At 40.2% G+C, this 20,967-nt stretch overlaps 1 protein-coding gene across 1 annotated transcript; it reads left to right on the top strand.

The window, feature by feature from the left end:
• Positions 1–373: 373 nt before the first annotated feature.
• Positions 374–20,962, top strand: tmem164 (transmembrane protein 164). Its single transcript, XM_084373698.1, has 6 exons — positions 374–1,252; positions 11,385–11,434; positions 14,740–14,806; positions 15,790–15,868; positions 17,070–17,170; positions 19,437–20,962. Exons 1-6 carry the CDS (start codon positions 815–817, stop codon positions 19,641–19,643), a joined length of 942 nt encoding a protein of 313 aa, XP_084229824.1. The 5' UTR covers positions 374–814; the 3' UTR covers positions 19,644–20,962.
• Positions 20,963–20,967: the final 5 nt, after the last annotated feature.

The following is a 20,967-nucleotide window of genomic DNA, read 5'->3' as shown; positions in this document are numbered from 1 at the left end:
TCAGGCACAGTACACAATGTTTGATGTTCGGATGAGCCCACAAACTAAACAAATTCAACCACCTCTGAGTAGCATTTATACATTAATGTTGTAAACACCATCTGTGGATACCATTGCTGTTATTGCAAGCACATTTTACATTTTGTAAAATAAATGAATAACTCTGTTTAATTGTGTGCACATGACTGTAACAGCCTGCATTAGCTGAGTAATCGAGCAGTAAATCCATCCTCATTTACTTTTTGTCATTATCAGTCCAGTTTTTGACACACATGATAATGTTCCTACTTAAAAAAGAGTCCCTGAATGCAGCACCCATGCTGTCCACCAATGAGATTCGTGCTCAACCTGAGAGGCAAAACTCGGGGTGTTAAAAAAGATACATAGCGCCGCTTCAGTTCAGCAAGGTAGGCTTGGTAGCTTGGTAGCTAGGCTAGCTAACGTTACCTATCCGGTGTCTGCGCTGTTGCTAACACACGCTAACCTAACGTCCTGCAAACTGCTTTCTAGCATGGCACGACTGCTTGCTTCATATGATGCCGTGCTAATTTGAATGTCCACGTTAGCTAGCTTGGTTTCAAACAGTGTGAGAAGGACGTGAGGGAAGAGAGACGCCTGCCACCACACTGCCTCCACCAGCCGCTACGGATAGTCTCGCCTACCGCTGCCTCCCGCCGCTAGCTGAAGTTCCTCATCCGCCTGTGGATGAGGTAGTTTTGGGGGGGGTGTTAGCTAGCTTACACACACCAAGGCGGTGGATACATGTCTACCTCTCAACCTCGAGACCAACTACGAAAGGGAAATCTTGCAGTTCATGTTTCGCCAAGAAGTCGGTGTGACGTCTTTTATTCCATCTTGTTCGTATCTTTTCCAACAAGAGAAGAGGAATATGTCCAGATATAACATATACAGCCTGTTGGACTGGGTCTATGGCGGGGTGGACCCGAAGTTTGAGGGCAACGGGGGCCCCGAGTGCGCCGCCTTCCTCGCGCCCCAGCAGCGCATCAGTGAAAGTCTGGTCATCGTCCTCATCTCCCTGGTGGAGGTCTGCGTGGCGCTGAGCAAAATTAACCTCTCCAGGGAGCTCAGAGTGGTTGGAAAAGACTGCACAAGGGCAAAGGAGGATAGTCTGGGCAAGAACCTGTTGCTGGTCGCCCTTTGCATGACTTTTGGAGTGGAGGTTGGGTTCAAATTCGCGACCAAGACTGTGATCTATCTGCTGAATCCCTGCCATGTCGTGACCATGGTTCAGGTAAGGATGACACCTCGGGCCTGAGGCTGATGTGTGTGTGTTTGACAAGGCTATGTGCATGTGTGTGTGCACTCCCGGATGGGCTGCTAATGTGAGAGCAACACCCGCCAAGTCTAGACATACTTGTACTTAGTTTCGTTTCTTCATAACAGACTGAGTGTCAGTAGACGGGTTATGATTTGTGTTTTAACATGTTAATTGACTTTAATTGCACTGTTTTCATCAACTGCATTTGGGCCTCACCCATCTAACTCACAGTATGGTGAAACACAGTGTTACCCAGGTATGTTTCACTTCCTTAAGAGACAACATGCTCTCATTTCATCAAGGCCAATAACCGATTATATAGAGCCAATACATTTGAATTAAAAGTGGAAATCTTAGTGTCAAAGTGTAAAATGACCAGTGATGGAAATGTTAAAGGTGAACTATGTAGTTTTGGGGGGGAGACATTTTAAAGATGCTCATGGGCTGATTTAGTTTTTTTTGTTTTTTTATGCCAAAACAAGCTCTCTTTGTGTTCATGACTGACTAAACTGAATAAACAAACTGACCTTAAAGGACAACACTATTTCAAACTGTTCTACTTTTGTTTATATGTGGCGGACCCTGCCACCTTTCTAGCTTCAAACAGTGTTCTGGGGACCTTATTTTCCTCTGAGAACAGCTTGTTTATTCAGTTAGGAAACTTTTTTAATCTGAAAATGTGTTATTAACTCACTGATATTGTAAATATTAACTTTCTCCAAACACAGTGCCACTTTAAGAAGAACAATTTCTTCAAGTACTTAATTGGAGTATTTATTCCACTTTCTGTTATTTAATACTTCCATTACACCAAGTTTGGAGGCAAATATTATACTTTTATTGAACCATACTTATTTTATAACTTTTGGTTACTAGCTACTTTGCAGACTCAAATTATTAATACTTCTATTGTTATTTGGCATCAGAGTCAAAGTAGCGCATTTTTAAATGAATTAATTGACCAAAAACACCAGTTCTGCTAATCAGAAAAAGGATGAGGTCCAATGTAAATCTGGCTATCTTATCACTGCTACTGGTAAAAAGAGGAAGGAAAAGATTTATGCATTTCCTTTTTATATAGCTCCTTTTTAGAGGTTGGAGATGTGATGGGACACTTGTCTCGTCTATGTTGGGGAGGTGGTGGTGGTCTGGACAGAAAGTGCTGCCATGAAATAAGACCTGTTGTCTCAAGTTCAGCCCTTGAGGTATGCAACAGGAGCCTGGGCGTCACCTGATTTAAACCTATATCATTGTTTATTACTGGAAGGGGCAATGTTACCCAGGAGCTTATGGTTCAAAATAGCACAAAGGTTCTCTGTTCTCAGTGCTGCCATGAGAACATACAGTACCTACCTGCGTGTCTGTCTTTCACGCCGTCTAGTTGGCTGACCTTCATGGTACATGATTGCACACCATGGGTCATGGGAACAGGTCCCTGCCAATTTTAATGTGTTTGTTATACACATCAACTATGGAGAAACAGCGATTTTGATGTGATTATTTCAGATAACATGGCGGTAGTGTGACAGCAAGCGGACGTTGATGAATGACTTGCTGTGACTAAGAATTGACTGATGGTAGGAAGATGTCCTTGATGTGTTGAGGCCAAGGTAAAGATGATCCATAGTAGGTATTCATCATGCCTGTTGACACGCGAGTGTGATCAGAAGAGGAAATTACGGTTTAAATAAGGAGGAGGGGCACTGGTAGGAAGTGGAAGTTGACGGTTTGAAGTAACGTCTCTATTTTACCGTTGAAACAGGTTTACAGGAAGTTTTTTCCATCAGCGGGATGACTCTGCAGGGACTGCCTCCCGGAGTTTATTTGTTGCAGTGAATACAGCCAGGGGCCTGACTGTATGATATGAGAAAAATATGTGGAACAGGAGGAGGTGTGTTTTGCATTCTTATGTTGTTGAAGGCGATGTGTGTGTGCAGGTGTGCACTGTTAGAGCAGTGGTCCTGCAGAGGATTTCTCAACAAGAGGGCTGGAAGGAGATTTAATATTTGTAGAATATTTGGCATCTCGGTGGTGGTGAGGAAGTTTCATTGTCTGACTGCACAAGTTCACATATTGAGCACACCCACCCCTTGGGCTATCACAGACTTGTGTTGTCAGAAATATTGATTTTTCAATACATCCTGAGTAAGAATGCCAGTGCGCCAGTGTCAGTGTAGTCCAAGACCTGTGGCCTGCCAGGCCTAAGCGACGCAGAACCATTTAAAGATGTTCTTTTAAACTAAAATGGGTGATACAATTAACAAACTGCTTCCAATATTAAGTCAGTGCGTAGGTTGTGCACGTAACGTTGCCAAGTGTGCCGTCAGGGGGAAAGAGCGCGTGTTTGACACTAAGTATGAAGTTTACACCAATGTTGTAGCAGTGAACTAATACTGCAGTGTGTGCAGTTTAGCCAGTTTGTTGGTGAAAAAAAAAAGTTTATTGTGAAACCATTACATATCAAATGTTTGGCAACCACATTTAAGGGATCCTTGCAAATAAGGTGTGTACATCGTCCGATATATTGGCATCAGAATGTTTTTATTGTCTTGCTGTAGTCATTAGAGTTGGTGTGTTTGCAGTCTGTGGGTGTGGTACCTTTTTTTTAATCCCTTCTAAGATCAAAGCATTCCATAAGGATTGCAAATATCCTCAGCTGGCCCTGTATCCTTTTTAGCTTGTTTTACCGAGCAGCTGTGCATAAAAACTGCACGTTAACACAGTTGTTCAGTGATCAACACAAGCATGCACTCCACCTGAGTGTTATTGAGCAGAATGTAAACACTTGACAGTGTTGTTGTCCCGCTGCAGGTTACCTGCCCTGCAGCCTGTTTACTACATATTTTATAGTGGGTTGAAGAACAGTTTCGATGTTATTGCTACATACTTGCACAGCATACTGGTGCTTACGAGACAAAATTTTCCATAACCTTGCTCTTTACTACAAAAACATAAATATTGAATGATCCGAAACTTCACACCTTTCAAGCAAAAATGCTGTTCTAGCTCAATCTTGCGTAAAGTGGCTGTGTCAGTTGCCGAGCTCACACACACATCAAAAACACCAGGCGAGCAAGCATCACTCGGTACAAGGTGAGAGAGTCCCACTGGGGGTGAATAGTTCAGTGTCTGATGACTGATGAGTTGATGCACCACATCTGACAACACAGATGTCTTTTATGTTTTCCTCCACATGGAACATGAGCAGTCAGATTGCCACGCTGACGGACGTCTGACTGATCGCTGACCGATCAATTTACTGTCATGCATTTCCATCTGAGTCCAGTGGATATGGCTGAGGCTCCATAAACAAATCAAATAACAGATAATATTAACAGATAATTACGTTCTATCTTAAAGGGTAACTCCACCATTTTTACACATTAAAGTGTGTTGTCAGGTATCGGGGAGTACTACTGCATATGGAAAAAACAAAAACGGTTATGAAGCCTTTTGTGGCTTTTGTGTGGAGGAAGCTGCATGTAATCTGATAAATTGCCCTCAAGTTGCATCGTGGGTAATGTAGACGCCAGCTTTTGAAATGCAGTCCAAAGGTTCAGCATTAGTGTACTATAAATGGTATGGTTTTAAAACAAATGATCAAAACTGATACAGCAGAATCGGAGATATCGTCTTTGTTATTCCACACATTCTTCTTCCTTTTCAAAACGTACGACCTACATTACCCACAATGCAACTTGGCTACTGAGTAACATCACTGCAGGCAAATAATCTTATTACATGCAGCTTCTTCTGGATCCAAAAAAGACTTTCTACTACTTTTTCACGTGTGTAGTAGTACGTTCCAAGACCTGTAAACAAAAACAAAAATTGGTGGAGTTACCCTTTAACTTTAGATTGACCGTATCATATGAAATATTTTGGATGTGCTCTGTGGTTAATTAAGATTTCTGATGCAGTCCAGTAAGTGAAAAATTCAGACATCATTAATGGGTGGACAAATTAGATTTGGCCTATGGGGTGGTACCTAGTGATTCTTAGACCCCTTTTTTAATGTATAATTCAACTAAAAGCTGGTGTAAAAGGTGTAACATGAAAGCAGTTAAGATGTTAGGGGGAGAAATCTGATCTTCATATGGCAGGATTCAGATTTCAGATGCTACGAAAGGCTGTTATTGAAGTCTGCTGCAAATATAATGACCATAACTGTGATTCACTCCCCTGCCTTGAATCGTTGAATGTGTCATTACTGTAAAAATCCTGTCCAGCCTTGCGGATGTGGATGTTCCAGGATGATAGAATAGGTTAAGGAAATTGTATTTCTCAGTAGTGTCCATGTGGTGTTCGAATGACTCATTACCTCCTCCAGGATTCTCCAGTGTGCTGGGAGTTTCCTTTTTAACGCATGATGATAGGTATGCTCCTGTCAGACACACCACCCCCTTATCAAGCGAACTTTCTTCCCTTGTAGATATTGCCACGGGTCCGGTGTTACACTGAACATTTGGGTCATTTCAGAACAGTGATAAATACGAGGTAGGCTGATGATTAATATTGCGACAGGCCTCATGAAAAATCCCAACTCACCCTTCTTCATAACAGGCCTCTTTCATTCTGCAGCAGCTTTGACTGGGTTTAACAAGAGTTTAAAATGCTGCTTGGTTGCACACTGCAGCAATGAACATTACAACATTGTGCTTTGTCTTTGCACCATAGGTTGAGAGCTTGCCTATAAAGTGAAGTGCCATGCTGTTAACAAGTGTGTAACAAGCATTCACCATCAATATACCAGACTACAGTATCAGCATTATCTTTACATATAGCCACATTTGTCAGCTGTAGCCATAACACTCGATCGTTCACTCTGTCATTCAGTTTACGCTAAAGGCACTGTACTGTATAAACTAATGACTACACTTTTGAAAAGGAAGTATAGCTTATCAGTAATGAGTTCTGTCAATCTATAAGTAGGCCATTGATCTTTTTTTATCAGCAGTTTTCCAGCTTGAAAGGTCATTATACAGACAAAACTATTTGGTTTATCTGCCAATGGCTGATAAACTTTGTGATGGCATTTCTTGCTATTTTTAGAAACCAAATAATCAATCGATTTAATAGAGAAAATTATTAGTAGATAAATCCATACTGAAAAAATCATTAGTTGCAGTAAAGCGTAAAATCCTGTTTTTTCATGCACGTCTAATCAACATCTAATGATGTAATACTGTTTCTGCATTCAGAAGTTTTATTTTTAATACTTTAAGTACATTTTCCTCAATAAATGTAGTTAAGTTCCACATAAGTAACATTTTCAATACAGGACTCTTACTTGTAACAGTATTTCTACAGTATGGTACAAAGTAAAGGATCTGAGTACTTCTTCCACCACTGCCCATCTCTGTCAAGAAACAAACTGTTTTTTTTTTTAAGAAGCTAGGTTGGCACATCTACAGCTTAGTTGCCTTGTGTGGAGTCTCTCCCGATGTGAGACAGGTACTAGCAAGTTGCTGCAGTCACAGAAAATTGCTTCATGCTATAAGGGATAGTTAAGTTTCTTTAAGGTCTTTTCACACTGCACTTACCTCCGGGCATAATAAAACATTCTTAGGGCCTCGTAGCCCCAGGCTAAGAACTATTACAAATATGTGCATTCTTTGCACATTTCAAAGTAGACTAACTCCAACTTTAGCCTAGGGCTTGCTTGGCCTTGGTCAGGAGCAGGGTTATCCCCTGAAAATCGAATAAACATGCGGCTGAAGTAATCAGAGTAGTCATGCATCATTCCAAAATGTAAACATTATTCATGTGTTCCAACAGACATTTAACCCAGGGCTAGTGGAAACACAGTAAAAAGTGAAAAGTTATCTGTGGGTCAACTCTTAGCCCTAGGGTGGGACTATGCGGTGTGAAAAGCCCTGTCAGCAGCAACGTGTGCCATGATGAGCGTAATAGTTACAGAAAGGCTGTGTGTACACACATAAAGCCCCTGTTCATGCAGTGTTGCAATGGTGTCTTCCTGCAATCTCCACAGCAGAGTTGTGTGAAACGCTACTAGGCATGGATACATTTGAGCTAGCTAGACAACCTTAGTGACAGTAGACAGCAAGGTCAATCAAATAATTGCTACACAATTGTTGATGGTCATAAGTTGCAATGCTGCCACCAGTGTGCAGAGTGGATGTAAAACAAAATGTGGTCAATCAACTTGGTGACGAGAGTTTGCAGTGAAGTTGGCCTATTTCAGCAACCCACCAATGGCTGCTGAACTCAACTATTCACCACTCATTTGGCAAGTGGTTGGAGCTAATTTTGGACCCTGTCTGCAGCAATGCAGAAAATATTTTTGTTGGATTATAACTGGGTTATCCATCGATAAGCCCAACATTAAAACCACTGAGAAGTGACGTGAATAACACTGATCATCTCATTACAATCAAATATCTGCTGGGAAATGTTTGCAGACACCCTTGTAGACTAAGTAAATCCAATTATGGCAATGGCAGTCCTCAATGGCAGTGGCCCCCCAACAGGACAATACACCTCGTCAACCCAAGGAACATGACAGAGAGTTTAAGGCATCATCCTAGACTCCAAATTCTGTGATCCCAATATATTCAAAGCATCTGTTTGGACGTCCAAGGACGAGTCTATTTCATGGAGGCCACACTGTTGATATGACTTGGCTTTGAGTCGTTGAAGCATGGAAACAGGACATTGCGGGGTGTTCTGTAGTGTTTGGCACCAGGACGTTGTTGGTAGTCCTGTGGGTTGCAATGCCTATATAAAGCTGACCTCTTCCAGCACATCCCCTGGATCCCGGATTGGCACCTGCCATTGTGGAGTGCTGTTGCCACGAGGGATCGTTCTTGATCTGGAACAATGTTTGGGTGGGTGGTGCATGTTAAGTGGCACACACTAGAAGGCCAGGACCCAAGGTTTCCCAGCAAGACGGTGCATTGTACTGAGATGATTTCGTTTTTTTTAGTGGTTTTATTGTTGTGACTCATCAGTGTATTTGCACCATACAAGTACATATTATGAAGGAAGCTTAAATTGACCAAACAATAGCCAACATTAAGTTAAATTACCCACTCTATCAAAAGAAGTTACCTTCAAGTGTGTATTTTTATTTCCAGTCATTCAGTGGTTGTCTTCCAGTATTTTCCTCGAGGCTGAAATTGTGAAGTACTATGATATTTCACCATCTGTTATCTTACTTAGATAAATGGTTCTCTGAATGACTGCTCATTTTGGAACCATCTGCCATCACCTGTAAGATTAGGAAATGGAGGTCTTCCTATTTCACGTCTTTCCCCATTCAACTACAAGTAGGAAACAGGAAAGATGATGGCATGGCTGCTGTCTGCTGTACCTCCAGATGGATTTATATTTCACTGGTAAAATTAAATCAGGAGAAACGAGTGTCGGAGGTAATTGTGTGTTTTATGCTGCAACAACGGCGTCGAGGCTGGTTTGGCTCTGATGACTGTGATCATGCATGTGGGTATACTGTAGTCTGGGCCAGACTGTTTATTAGAGACGCAGAAGCTTGTGTACAGTGATGACGAAGTTGGTTGGCCACTGAAAGAGTGACTCCTCAAGTTGCTCTTTTTTCAATCATTGACAGTATCAGTAAACCTGAGGAATATACTGGCTTATGCCTCACACACATTAAAATGATTCACCAAGAAAAAAACAGGCTTTGTGTTAATTATGACAAACTCACTTGTCCCTGACCTTCAGATGGTGCATCTGATGATCTAACAATAAGAGTAGATCAGATAAGTGTGTGTTATTTATGTAGTGATGTATTTTGTCTTCCAGTTGCACTGGATTGTAGTTCAGATGGTGCATCTGAAGGTCAGGGACACTGAATAGTTTACAAGGTCATTTTTTCTCTCCACTTCAGCCAAAACTTTTGTTGCAGACAAATATTCTTTTTATTTATCACTTTGAATAAGGTCCCTGTTTGGAGCATTAACGTGTGGTGAGGGTATTTCAGTCACTGGCAAGACCAAGGACACAATTAACACATTTTTATCTCCAAATGCACACTTTGGAGTTTTCTGTACCTTCTAAATCCAGTTTTTGTCGCTGAGTAAACTGAAAACTCTAAACTTTTGGAAGATTAACAATGTTGACAGTAAAAGCACACAGCAGGGAAGTGTCTGCCCTTTCTGAAGGACTATGACAGCCACAAAATACCAACACATACTATCAAGTCTTGATGAAATAACATTGCCCAGTTTGGTAGTTAAAGGAAGAACCTAACTATATCAACATGCACAAGATACATTTATTTCGACAAGATACTGTTTAAATTTCAAAACATTGCTGTTCTATATATTTAATATGCAAAGACTGATTAATAAGAGTAGATCCGATAAGTGTGTGTTATCTATGTAGTGATAGCCCTGTAACTCGTCTTCCAACTGCACTGGATTATAGTTAAGTAGTGCTTCTCACCTATGAATAAGATCATGACTTCATGGGCCAGCATCTCAGACAGGGATTAATCCTAGTTGTAGACTGAAGTGGCCTTTTAAATCAGATTAACTCAAATTGGCTTTCCCAAGCATTTTTTGGAATAGGCTTAGATCAGCATAGTCTCCAAGTAATATTATATAGTGCAGGACAGCAGTGTGTCAACAGTGGCACATGGATTATTTGGTCAGTTTCAGTTTTAGACCAACATCCACAACCATCCGACGAGTCCTTATCAACAGATCAGACTCGATTAGTCATTTGCATGAAATCTATTTCTGTCTGTTTTCCTGTGCACAGTGAAAATGTAGAGATGGTGTCACTGCTGCAGCCCAGACATGCATTACTGTCATGAACATATACCCACCTCTAAGAACTGTGTTCATATGCAACTGTTTACATTTGAGGAATAGCTTTCCATGTTGCATAAATCCCTTTGAACAGCATAGCAGGTAATATTCATATTGAAAAAAACTTTTGGTTTATTTATACATTATCATTAATGTGTTAATTTATTTCAAAATGTCTTCTTTATTTATCTACTTAATATTTATTTAACACTTTTAAGGTTCCATTCAAGAGAGCTGTGTGTAATTGGTTTGATGCTTCTGACATGAGACAATGCAGTGACAGTGACAACGTTTTACCACGGGCAGCATAATTAAAAATTCCTACAATTATTTTTGAAATTCAGGATAAAAAAATGTAATTAATTATGTTTGTGCTAAAAGCTTTTGTTATACATCATGGTGCAAAACATGCTTGTTGAAAACAAGAAACTTAATGTCTCATGACAGCAGGTGCAGGTTAATATGATATGATAGGTGTACAGCAGATCAATCCCTGAGACATATCCCCAGGCTGGTGGGCATTTGAACAGATCTCAGGTAAATTGCTTTCTTGTAATGGCTTTTGCAGCCTTTGGCTTCCAGGAAAACCAACTCTGTTTTCTGTCAGATGTCGTTTTGAACCAATCCATGTTTGCTGTATCCTCCAGGCCCAATAGCACAGTGACTGAGCATGGATGAGATGTATAACTGGGAGCCACATTGTAACCTATATCGTCTTCAATTATGAAGTGAACATTGATTTTCATTCTTTTGACAAAGTAAATGAAGGAACTAGAAACTTTTAACTGGCCTCTCCTTTGTTTTCACATCTATGATTATCAGCCGCCTTCACCCGAAGCTGTGAATTTTTTTGACGTATCATTTGTGATTCTGCTGTGAATTAAACCTGGACACTAACAGTCCAGAACTGATACATGCCCATGGCTGTGAAATTGATTATTTTCATTCCCCCTGTTCCATGAGAAATGAAGTCCTGTTTAAAATCAGGCAATAAAATACATTAATGCCAATACTTGGCAGCCATTTAAAGGTTTCAAATCCTACCCTGATTGTTTTAAACCATCCTCCTGAGTCCATCGCAACTGTGCAGTTGCTTTTCTTACTTGAAACAAGAAGCATCTGACAGTTGCCTGTGGGATGCTCTGTTAAAGTTCTCCTGCTCTTATTACATTAATAAAAACTTGTTAGAGCAACTTGTTCTTTTATCCTTACTTACAGCACTGAGCACTGGAAGCTCTTGAAGCTATTCCATAATGACTGAGTTTTATGCAATAATGCAATTTCTCATCTCTCTGTATTTTCTTCTACAGATCTTCCTGCTGGCCTGCCCGCCAGGTAAAACGGCGATGGTTGTGTTTAGGTGAGTATATTTACCCCTGGCTCGTGTCTGTCTTCGGTGTTCTACTCTTGTTACATTCAGTGAAATTAAAGAATGTATTCAGGCAATATAGATCTGATAGGTGAGCTAAAGTGTTTAGTACTACAACTCAGTTTCCTGCATTATTTAGTCCTCCACCCTCCTTTCAACCTGCCGAAGGAGGTTGAATGTAATATAAAATGATTGGGTAAACAGACCCAAATGGAACATGGATTTTATTTTCATATAAAAGCAATTGCTGCGTTTATAATAATTGCTTAGGCTTTCTTACAGTAAATTGGCGTTTCCCCATGTTTTTTTTGTAATGACTTTGTTGGGCTTTGTAGTCTCCCCTCCTCAACAGCTGCTCTGGCCTGGGCAGTTAATTATTCAGGAGAAATGACTGTGTTTCAGCCAGTGGGGAACACAAAGTTGGATTTACTCAGAAATAAATACGAGCAAGGTCACTTTCTGTTGCCATAGCCCATGGGACTCCCACAGTGAACAGCTGCAGTGAGTGGTAGCAGTTCTATCAAGGTAGCTGTGTCTTACCTGAAATGACTGAAGGGTAGCCAACTAAAAATACCTACGTACATCACCTCAGAAAAATATAATGCATCCATCAGGCCAAGATGTTCTTTTACATAGGGAACTAGTTTATATAATATTGTATCAGCTTACCAGACATTGCATGTGTATTTCCCATGAGAAATATTTTGACTTGTTTCTGTCCTGCTTCAGGCTATTGACAGTATTGACTGTAGTTTGCCTAAACATGGCGTTCTCTATGTGTTTGGATAAGAAACAACACAAACGAGTGAACTGCACAGTATTTGTACCATAAAAGCCAGCAGTACCTAAGATGATTTAAATAACAACTTCAGACCTGTTTGATTTGGCCACACCTGTGGTTAGCAAACACTCCTTGAGCGGCTACAGTACTTCATCAGAAATACAGCAGTAGAGCAACCGGTATTCCTGTTTACAGTGCAACCACAAAATATCATGTTTGAATAAAGTAGGCAATAATCTGCCTTTCTTTATCAGGCTATGACAGAACAGCAGGGCACAGTAAAATGAGTTGGTAACCTCACTGAGAGGTTGGAGGTTTGCAGCCGTACACCTACAGTCCCTCCATCTAAGAGCTGCTCGTCCTTGTTCCCTTGCTCCATATTTAAATCTGATCTGCTGTCAAATGTAACTGTTATCTTGTAGACGCGTTTTTAAAGAACAACCCCTGTCAGCACTCAACTCGGTGTCAATATACTTTACTTTTCCTGTGACTGCTCCACAACAAAACCGGCCAGAACATTATTGGTACCCATCTACCGAGCACCAATGATATTGGTAGTGAGATGTCTGCATGGAGCCCAAAAGATACTAAAAGACAACACCAGCCACAGTCTGTTCACCCTGCTGCCGTCTGGCAAAAGCTACAGAAGTATCCAATGTCTTACCACCAGACTACAGAGTAGCTTGTTTCTTAAGGCTGTGAGAGTCCTGAACTCATCCTCAACCCTCCACCATAAAAAAATAGTACAACTTGCATTTTGTTGTGCAATCCTATGTTGTAAAATGACAGTTAAATTAACCTTTCGATCATGAAAACTTTAAAAGCCTTCTTTTTATTTTGTCATTTGAATTTATAATCCCTGCCTCCTTCATACTTCATGCATAAATGCAGCTCCAGCTTTTATACCAGTGTGACCGCATTGACTTAATCAATAAACACACAGTACCAACATCTATTCAAGCATTCAAGAGTGGGTGACCTCCTCTGCCTTCAGACACTAGTAGCCTCCGTTCTGCTTGGTTTCAGTTCATTTTGTTCACTAGACAGACAAACCATTGCGTGAGAAACAAGCGTGTACCATTATCTTGTGAGAGCAGAATAACATCAGAGACTTCATGCAGTGTGAGATGTAAGATGAGATAAGAAACTCCTTTACTGATCACACTGAAGGGAGGTTCGGGTGTGACAGCAGCACGAGGACAGAAGTAAATACAAATAAGTAAATACATATAGAAAATAAATATGTATATAACATTTTTAAAAAGAATAGATTCAAATTCAAATTGGAAACTACAAAAGCAATTAAACTCACATTCAAATACAGTAACCACACCCACATTTGAGGAATAGTGCAATACCCTCTCAGGCAAAATAGTGGTGTAATTTGTAGCGGTATTTTTTTTTTCGTCCACAGGAGCACATTCTTAAGTCCACCACTGCACACATATAATACCGTTATGTGTGGTATGAGTATATTAGAGTTTGATAGTACAATAGTACTATCAAACATAGTAATTTCGTGCCCTCTTAAGTATATCTGGCTAGAAGAACACAAACCAAAGCTCATTTATAAATACATAATTTTAAAATAGATTCTTAAGTACAGTAAAAGGGAGATAATACTGGGCAAAGGTTGCTAAGGATCAATAAATGTGGTAAATTCAAATTTGAATGAAGCCGACTGTTGTTTCAAAAAGGTCCGGCGGCCCCCGGAGTGACAGCCGGGCTCATTTGAGCTGACATTCCTACAGCACTGCTGTTTTCCCAGTGACCTTGGCTGTCACAACAGTTATTTTGGCTCATTTGACAAAGTGAGCAGTCAGAGGATATAGATGTAGATCCGCACTCTGACACATAAGCTCCTGGGCTTTTCTGTACGGTGGCTCTTAGAATAATTGTTGGTTAAAAGAAACATTTCTCCTGCTGTTGGATGTGCAGAAGGTGACTGAACAAGCATCACACCCCCTCTGTCTGCAGGAGCAGACGAGCTGTGTGTGGACTGAATGGTGAGTGAGATGGGAGCAGCTGAGGGAGACTGGGTTATATCTAACTGTACACTAATTCTGAATGAGTAGCTAGAGTTACTGATTTGTCAGAATCATGACATCAACTGTGTGTGATTTCTTAATGGATCGTAAAAATGTCAAGTCTCTGAGTGAAACCATCAGCGACCCGCGATCTACTCCTACTGAGAATCTAAGCTCTCAGTAGGAGCTGACCCTGCCAACAAATGAGAGACAGCTGCTGCAAACAGCGTCAGAGGGGACTCTGATTGGTTTTCAGCAACATGGAACATAATCTACGCTGTCCTCCACCTGTTCCTCTGTTCTTACATCAGAACTAATCGATTCAAACTAATGTCAGTGCAATGATGCCTTCAGTGGCGAAATGATTGTTAAAATGTTCCCGGGAGTCTCAGTCAGGTGTGATGGAAGATATGAGGTTTATCAGATCTATTGACATTTCCATGTTGTTCTTATCATCGGCTTATTTTTTTCCTCCTGTGTGTTTTCAGGCTGCAGGTCCACATGTTGAACGGTGCATTACTGGCTTTAATGTTCCCTGTAGTCAACACAAGACTGGTAAGTAACCAGTACTGGGAAATCTTTATCAAAGCCTTGATCTTATTCTGAAAGACTTTTGCTCTCATCTTTGCAAGTTCTTGTTCTGCCTCTGAGGTTAACACAAGTATGTGTCTTGTTCGGCGTCCATATATTTCATTTTTTGACAGCTTAACAGGAGAGCAAGTTTTATCCCTAAGCTTCAATAAGTTTAGGACTTTTTATCTCCTCCTTGTCAAAAATGTGATGTTTGAATAAATGTAGTTCCTCTACTAGAGCATGAATCTGAAGAATTACATTTCAGCATTCAGGAGCCAAAGTGGCAGAGAGTACACGCGTGATTGATGGTGGAAAACTGCTTGTTTTAGTGAAGGAAATCTGAGTTCAGATCCAGCAACACTGCCTTCTCAAAGGCTTAAACTAACAGCTGCAGACGAGGACCAAATGCAGCCGATAATGTACTAACGTTAAATTCAATTTGCTTAAATGACATCTTGCTTTGACAGAACTTTGAGAACCCTAACATGACCTCTATGAAAGTCAAACCCTCCTACTGCAGAACAAGTCTTACCAAACTAAAGTATCTGCCATAACACTATCCTTATCTGATAAAGAACTTGTTTTCTCACACAAGAGAGATACAGCTTCGCAGAACAGTTTAGGGTTGTAATGGTGGGAACTTTCTTTTAACGTTCATGTACACTATGTCATTGGTCGGCTGCCCTTTTAAAAAGTTTTCATAGCAGATACACTTTTTGAATTATGCGTTTATTGACCTTTTTATGTTGTTTTTGGAAATCCCTTTTTAGCTTGACCTATTTATTGATTGATGTCATTTGTAAATTATTTTTATTGCCCATTAAAATATTGAATAATAAATTACTTTGTGATCTAATCTATTTACTTTTAGATTAATAAATATATTTGTGTATTTGTAAGATCAGGCTTCTGAGCACATCATTATTGCGTGTTGGAAGAATTGAAAGAGTTTGTTTTGTCCACAGCTGCCGTTTGAGAAGGAGATCTACTACATCCAACACTCCATGCTGTACCTGGTGCCTATTTATCTTTTCAGGAAAGGAGGTAGGTGTTCATCTAATCATTATGTCTACATTGATATTAACAGCTACGATGAAATACCTTTCCCATGCCAGGTTATAATACCATGGCACTATTTGTCCTTGGATGGTTACCCTTTTTGTTGGTGATGTCTGAGGTGCTGTTTCATTGTCTATGCCCGTGTCTCAGCTACACACTTGTGTGTTTATTTTAAACAAACCTGTTGCTGCTTGTTATATAATGCCTTTATTCTTATCCACCATCTGCTATAAAGATTTACATGATACATACAGCAATGTGTAGTGTTTATACCAAAGGTCTTCCAAAGGGCAAAAGATTACCTTTGTAAATCAGGGAGGGATCCCAGTGCTCCTGTGGGTATAAGTACAGCTTACTTAACGTTTAGGTAACCAACAACACATCAAACTCTGCAGCATTTCACCTTTCAGTCTGAAATTCAAACCTCTGGGCCGTGTAACAATGTGAAGGCATATCTGCATGAACCAAATACTGCAGCTTAGATATTAACTGACAGTGTTTCCTCAAGAAACAGCTGTCAAGTTGCCCTTAGAGTTGTTCAGTGGCAAATGTTAGAAGGTCCCAGGTGTAACTGTGTGGAAAAGCGTCAGTGTGAAGCAGGAAGTTGGCGCAGATGAAACCACTTGCTCCATTGACTTTTCCTGAATGATTAAAGAAGTTAAGAAAGCCTAAGCTAGAAACAAGATAAACTACAATGACGGGTAAGATTTGAATTACTGGTGACATCCACAAGGTTTGGAGCTTTCTAAAAAATTAAGTATATTTAATTGGCAGAAGTAAGGTAAATGTCAGATTTATAGGGTGTAGCACAGTAATGAACCTGCCTACAGTGCCTCATTGTTCATTAGTAACATAATGCCGGTGACACAAAAGGACATCTTCATTGCTCTTGTTAAACCAATATAATTGCTGCACATTTAATGCCTTCCCTTGGTAAATGCCAGCAGTGAGGAAACCGGAAAAGCCAGTTTGACACCACATCCTGTAACTGCTTTTACTGTGGTTGCAGGATGTTGGCACGACTGCTGTGTTACAGAGTGGGGAAGTGAAGAGAAAAAACATTTGGTTCCTTAATAGTTTAACTTGTCCAAGATCAACAGGTGGCCAGAGTTGTCACAGAAGACAAACTCTGTGTGCTTTCTCTCGCTTTAACCCCCAGATGTTTTACAAGTGTTTCTCTCTGCAGGTGTGTACAAGCCGGAACCTCTAGGGGACATGTGGTGGGCGCTACTCTCCAACGGCATCCTGTTCCTGTATCACTTCGTCTTCTTGCAGGTTCTTGGCCTGGTAAGATGGAGCCCCCTGCTGGCCATTATGTGATATTTCTCAACATGGATGTAATAATCATCACCATTACTCATATCACTGGTTTTATTTCTAGGGAGAATAAAAAGGCGAGGCAAGATTATTCAGACACAAGGTAGTTCAGAAAAAATAAGAACATTATTAAAAATAAGACATTAAGACAAGAAAAATACAACTAAAAGCAAGCAAATAAATAGCCTTAGATCAATGAGTAGTTATGTCTGATTTATTGGAAATGTTTTCAGCCCTGATTCAAAGAAGCTTTTGATCAAGATCTGTTTTTTTATGCAAGACCTTTGTAGAAAAGTAAACGCAATCTAAGCCGAAGCGCCGACAGACACACAACATTCACATTTCTTTCAAGCTCAGTTTGAACGAGTGGTGCAGCTATATTGACGGTGTATATGCTGTAAATACTGATTTTATAGGAGAGCAGAGATAATGAGGCTGTTTATGTAGGAGAGCCTTACAGAGAAGTAACATATACAATACAACTCCCAGTTGTCGGTTAACGATGACCATCCCACCGTTTCATTGAAGACACGATTGGGACTGAGGATTTTATTACCTGTGATAAAGTTGAGTGCACTGTGAGGTGAGAGGCTTTAAGGAGGGAGAGCATGCATATTCACAATATCAATATAATCACAAACGCATAATACAGATTGTAAAATGCTTCGGATAAAAGCCCTATAAAATTGCAGCCATTTACTATTAAGAGTATTGAACTGACTTTTGTGTACACAAAGCATGATGGGATATCAAACCGTAGTATTTTTGTTTCATTTTTGTTTTTTTTCCTCAATTCTCAATTTTTGTATTACAGTTTTTGAAAATCTGCAAAATTATTCACAGATTTATCATGTATCTTTTTCTTTAAATTGTATTATTTATTTATTTATTTTTTGTAATGTGTTAAAGGTGCAGTACGTAAGAATTGGCCATCTGTCACTTTCATACTTAAACAATTAGGGCAGCTGCATACACCCAAAGTACCTGCCATTCCCTAGTTAACTTAGTTAGCCGTACAGCTAGCATTCTGGACTGGAAGCTAGGAGCACCACAGCACTGTTGGTGTTGTTAATACTGCAAGCTCAGGAGCTTTAGACTTTCAGGAGGGGATTTTTAGGCCCGGGGCAGGAAGGCATGCTGGTGGGGAGGTACAGTTGAATGGATACCCGAGGTGCAGATGTGCAACAGTCAGGCGGGAGCTTCACTTTCGGACTACCGTCTCTTGAGGCATAAAGTGGCAATACGAGACATGACGGGCCGTGGCTTGCTGATTAGCATGATAACTTCAGTAGATATCTCTGCAGCACAGCACATAGACATCTTTGACAAAACATCAAATCTCTTATTCCTTCACATTCTGTTAATGATTTGAACTAATTCTTACATATTGTACCTTTTTAATGTTTGAGCTTTACATAAAATAAAGTTTGATGAATACATTTTGAGGCCTTTCAGTGACTGTTGGTAGGGGTCTACTTGTGACCGCTACATTTATTTTCGTGTGTTTTGCTTATATATCCTCATGACTCATAGCCTGGAGCTGGTTACTTAAAAATTAATATCCTGTTTTGTGACATTATTTTGTCCCCTCGCTTTGCATTGAAATTAGATGCTCGAGTGAGTCATATGTTAAATACCAATTAGGAGTCTAAAAGTGAGTCTGAGGTTAATAAATCTAAAAATACATATATATAACTTTAGTAAGTGGCCAAATAGTGGTTTCCTAATTACAAAATTATGCACGGTAGAGCACAGACAAATCTGAACTAACACGACAACAACTCAGCATTAGCAAAGAGAAAACAGGGGTCATTCTCCCCGTCACTCACTGAAAGACACAGTGAACACAGTGTGCCGCTGCGTTGGGTTGCATAATGATGGAAAGTGTTTGTCATTTTTCCTCCCTCTGCCGATAATAAAGAATCATAAAAACACTGGAAATCTTTATAAGCCTAACTTGGGTGTAGACAGTCACAAAGTGCTGAAATGAGGTGAGTCATTCAGCATTGTATGCGGTCAAATAATAGTTGTGGAGGATTTACAGGCTATGAACCCATCCACTGGGCAATTTCGTTGATAGTGCTCTGGAGCAGAAATGAATTATTCTAAAGATATGAAGTGAACCGTGGCCAAAACCTCATTATCCAACTGGGCAGTACTTATTATTCTGATTGGTATCGGCATCATATTAGCACTTGTGCCTTCACAACCTGTCCGTCTGCTTCCCCCCCTCCAGGTAACCGAGGTCAACCTGAACAACATGCTGTGCCCGGCCGTGTCTGATCCCTTCTATGGACCTTGGTACCGGGTGTGGGCGACAGGCCACCAGACGCTGCTGACGCTCCTTCACGGGAAGGTCCTCACGCTCCTCTCACAACACACAGGCTCTGTGTGCCGATACCTACTGGACACACTCCGACTGCGCAGCAAGAAAGTCGACTGATTGTCAACAAAGATGCACACAGACCTAGCCTTTCATTCTAAATGCCTGCTCTTTTCATGGAGATTTTTTTATTTTATTTCATTTTAAATCATCATTTTAATGCATCGTTTGAGACTTACAATCTGTTTAATGAAACACATGAGCATTTCAGGGCCAGTGAATCAACGTGTCATTCTTTTAGTGCTGTAGTCGGCTTGCATGCACAAACATATAATAGGGCGTTTTGAGGCTGGTAGTTAGCATTGTTGACTTGGAACAGAATTTTTTGGGAACGCAATCTCCAGAAATATGTCTGTGACTCTGTGGGAGATTTCTCAAGCTGCCTTTTTGTAAAAGTTCTGAGGACCGAGGATAGGAGTCACACAAATGTCACTTCTAAACTGCAGTTGTTAGACATTCAGTTCTTTGTGTTAGTTATGCTAGATCATATGTTAGTAGGTAAAGCTGCCATTTTATTTGTCTCAAGTGCGTTTTGAAAAAAGATTGTGAATGTGAGCTGTTGTAAAAGTTTTTGCTTGTTTGTAGTTGGAGGATTTTTGTTCGACATGTATGATCGCCTCTTGGTGTTGTCATGACTGAAAAAGGAAACTTATTTATGGTGTCCCTCTGTTCCCACTTACTACACACACTTACAGGTTATAAAAACATTGTTGTATGTGGCCTCTTTTGCATTTCTGTCTCCAGCCCTTTCAGATCATTCCAGTTGTGATAATCAGGGGACATGAGGATGTATTACGTGCTGAGATTCAAAGTGATGAATGAGAAATGTATGGATCTACACTTGGATGTTATTATTACCTCTGCCAAGCAGGTTTCGTTTCTGTCTGTTTTATTTTATTGTGATATTGGACCATTTTTGGTAAGATATGAACAGTGTGTCATTGGAATGAATGTGATTTTGTTTTTTGCCAAGATGGAGCGGATCCTGATGAAATGTGCATCTGGGCTGGAATAATGCATCGTAACACTTGAAATAGAATTTGTTGCTTGATCCTCAAGTTACCTTACATCCTGAATTCACCACTATAACTGTAACGAGTCACAGTCTGGGTTTTGTATAGAAAAAAATGCATCAGATGATCTGCATGAAGTCACTTTGGGTCATTGGTCAACGACCCAATCGAAAGAAAGTATTAACTAGCATTGATAATTGGAATATGTCAGTCATGGTATATATCATTGCAAGTGTGAGGGAAGTGTGTATTACTGTAGCATAAACTGTACTTCACTGTAAAGAAGGGACAAGACAAACTTTTGTATTTCTATGGGATTGAGTGTATGTGCTGTATCGACAATAAAAGTGATTTCAGTTGACCAAAGTTCT

This window comes from Pagrus pagrus (genome assembly GCF_965226575.1).
Source record: "Pagrus pagrus genome assembly, chromosome: 14".
Taxonomy (NCBI): Eukaryota; Metazoa; Chordata; class Actinopteri; order Spariformes; family Sparidae; genus Pagrus; species Pagrus pagrus.
Note: the sequence above shows the minus strand (reverse complement) of the source record. Positions and strands in the feature narration are given on the sequence as shown.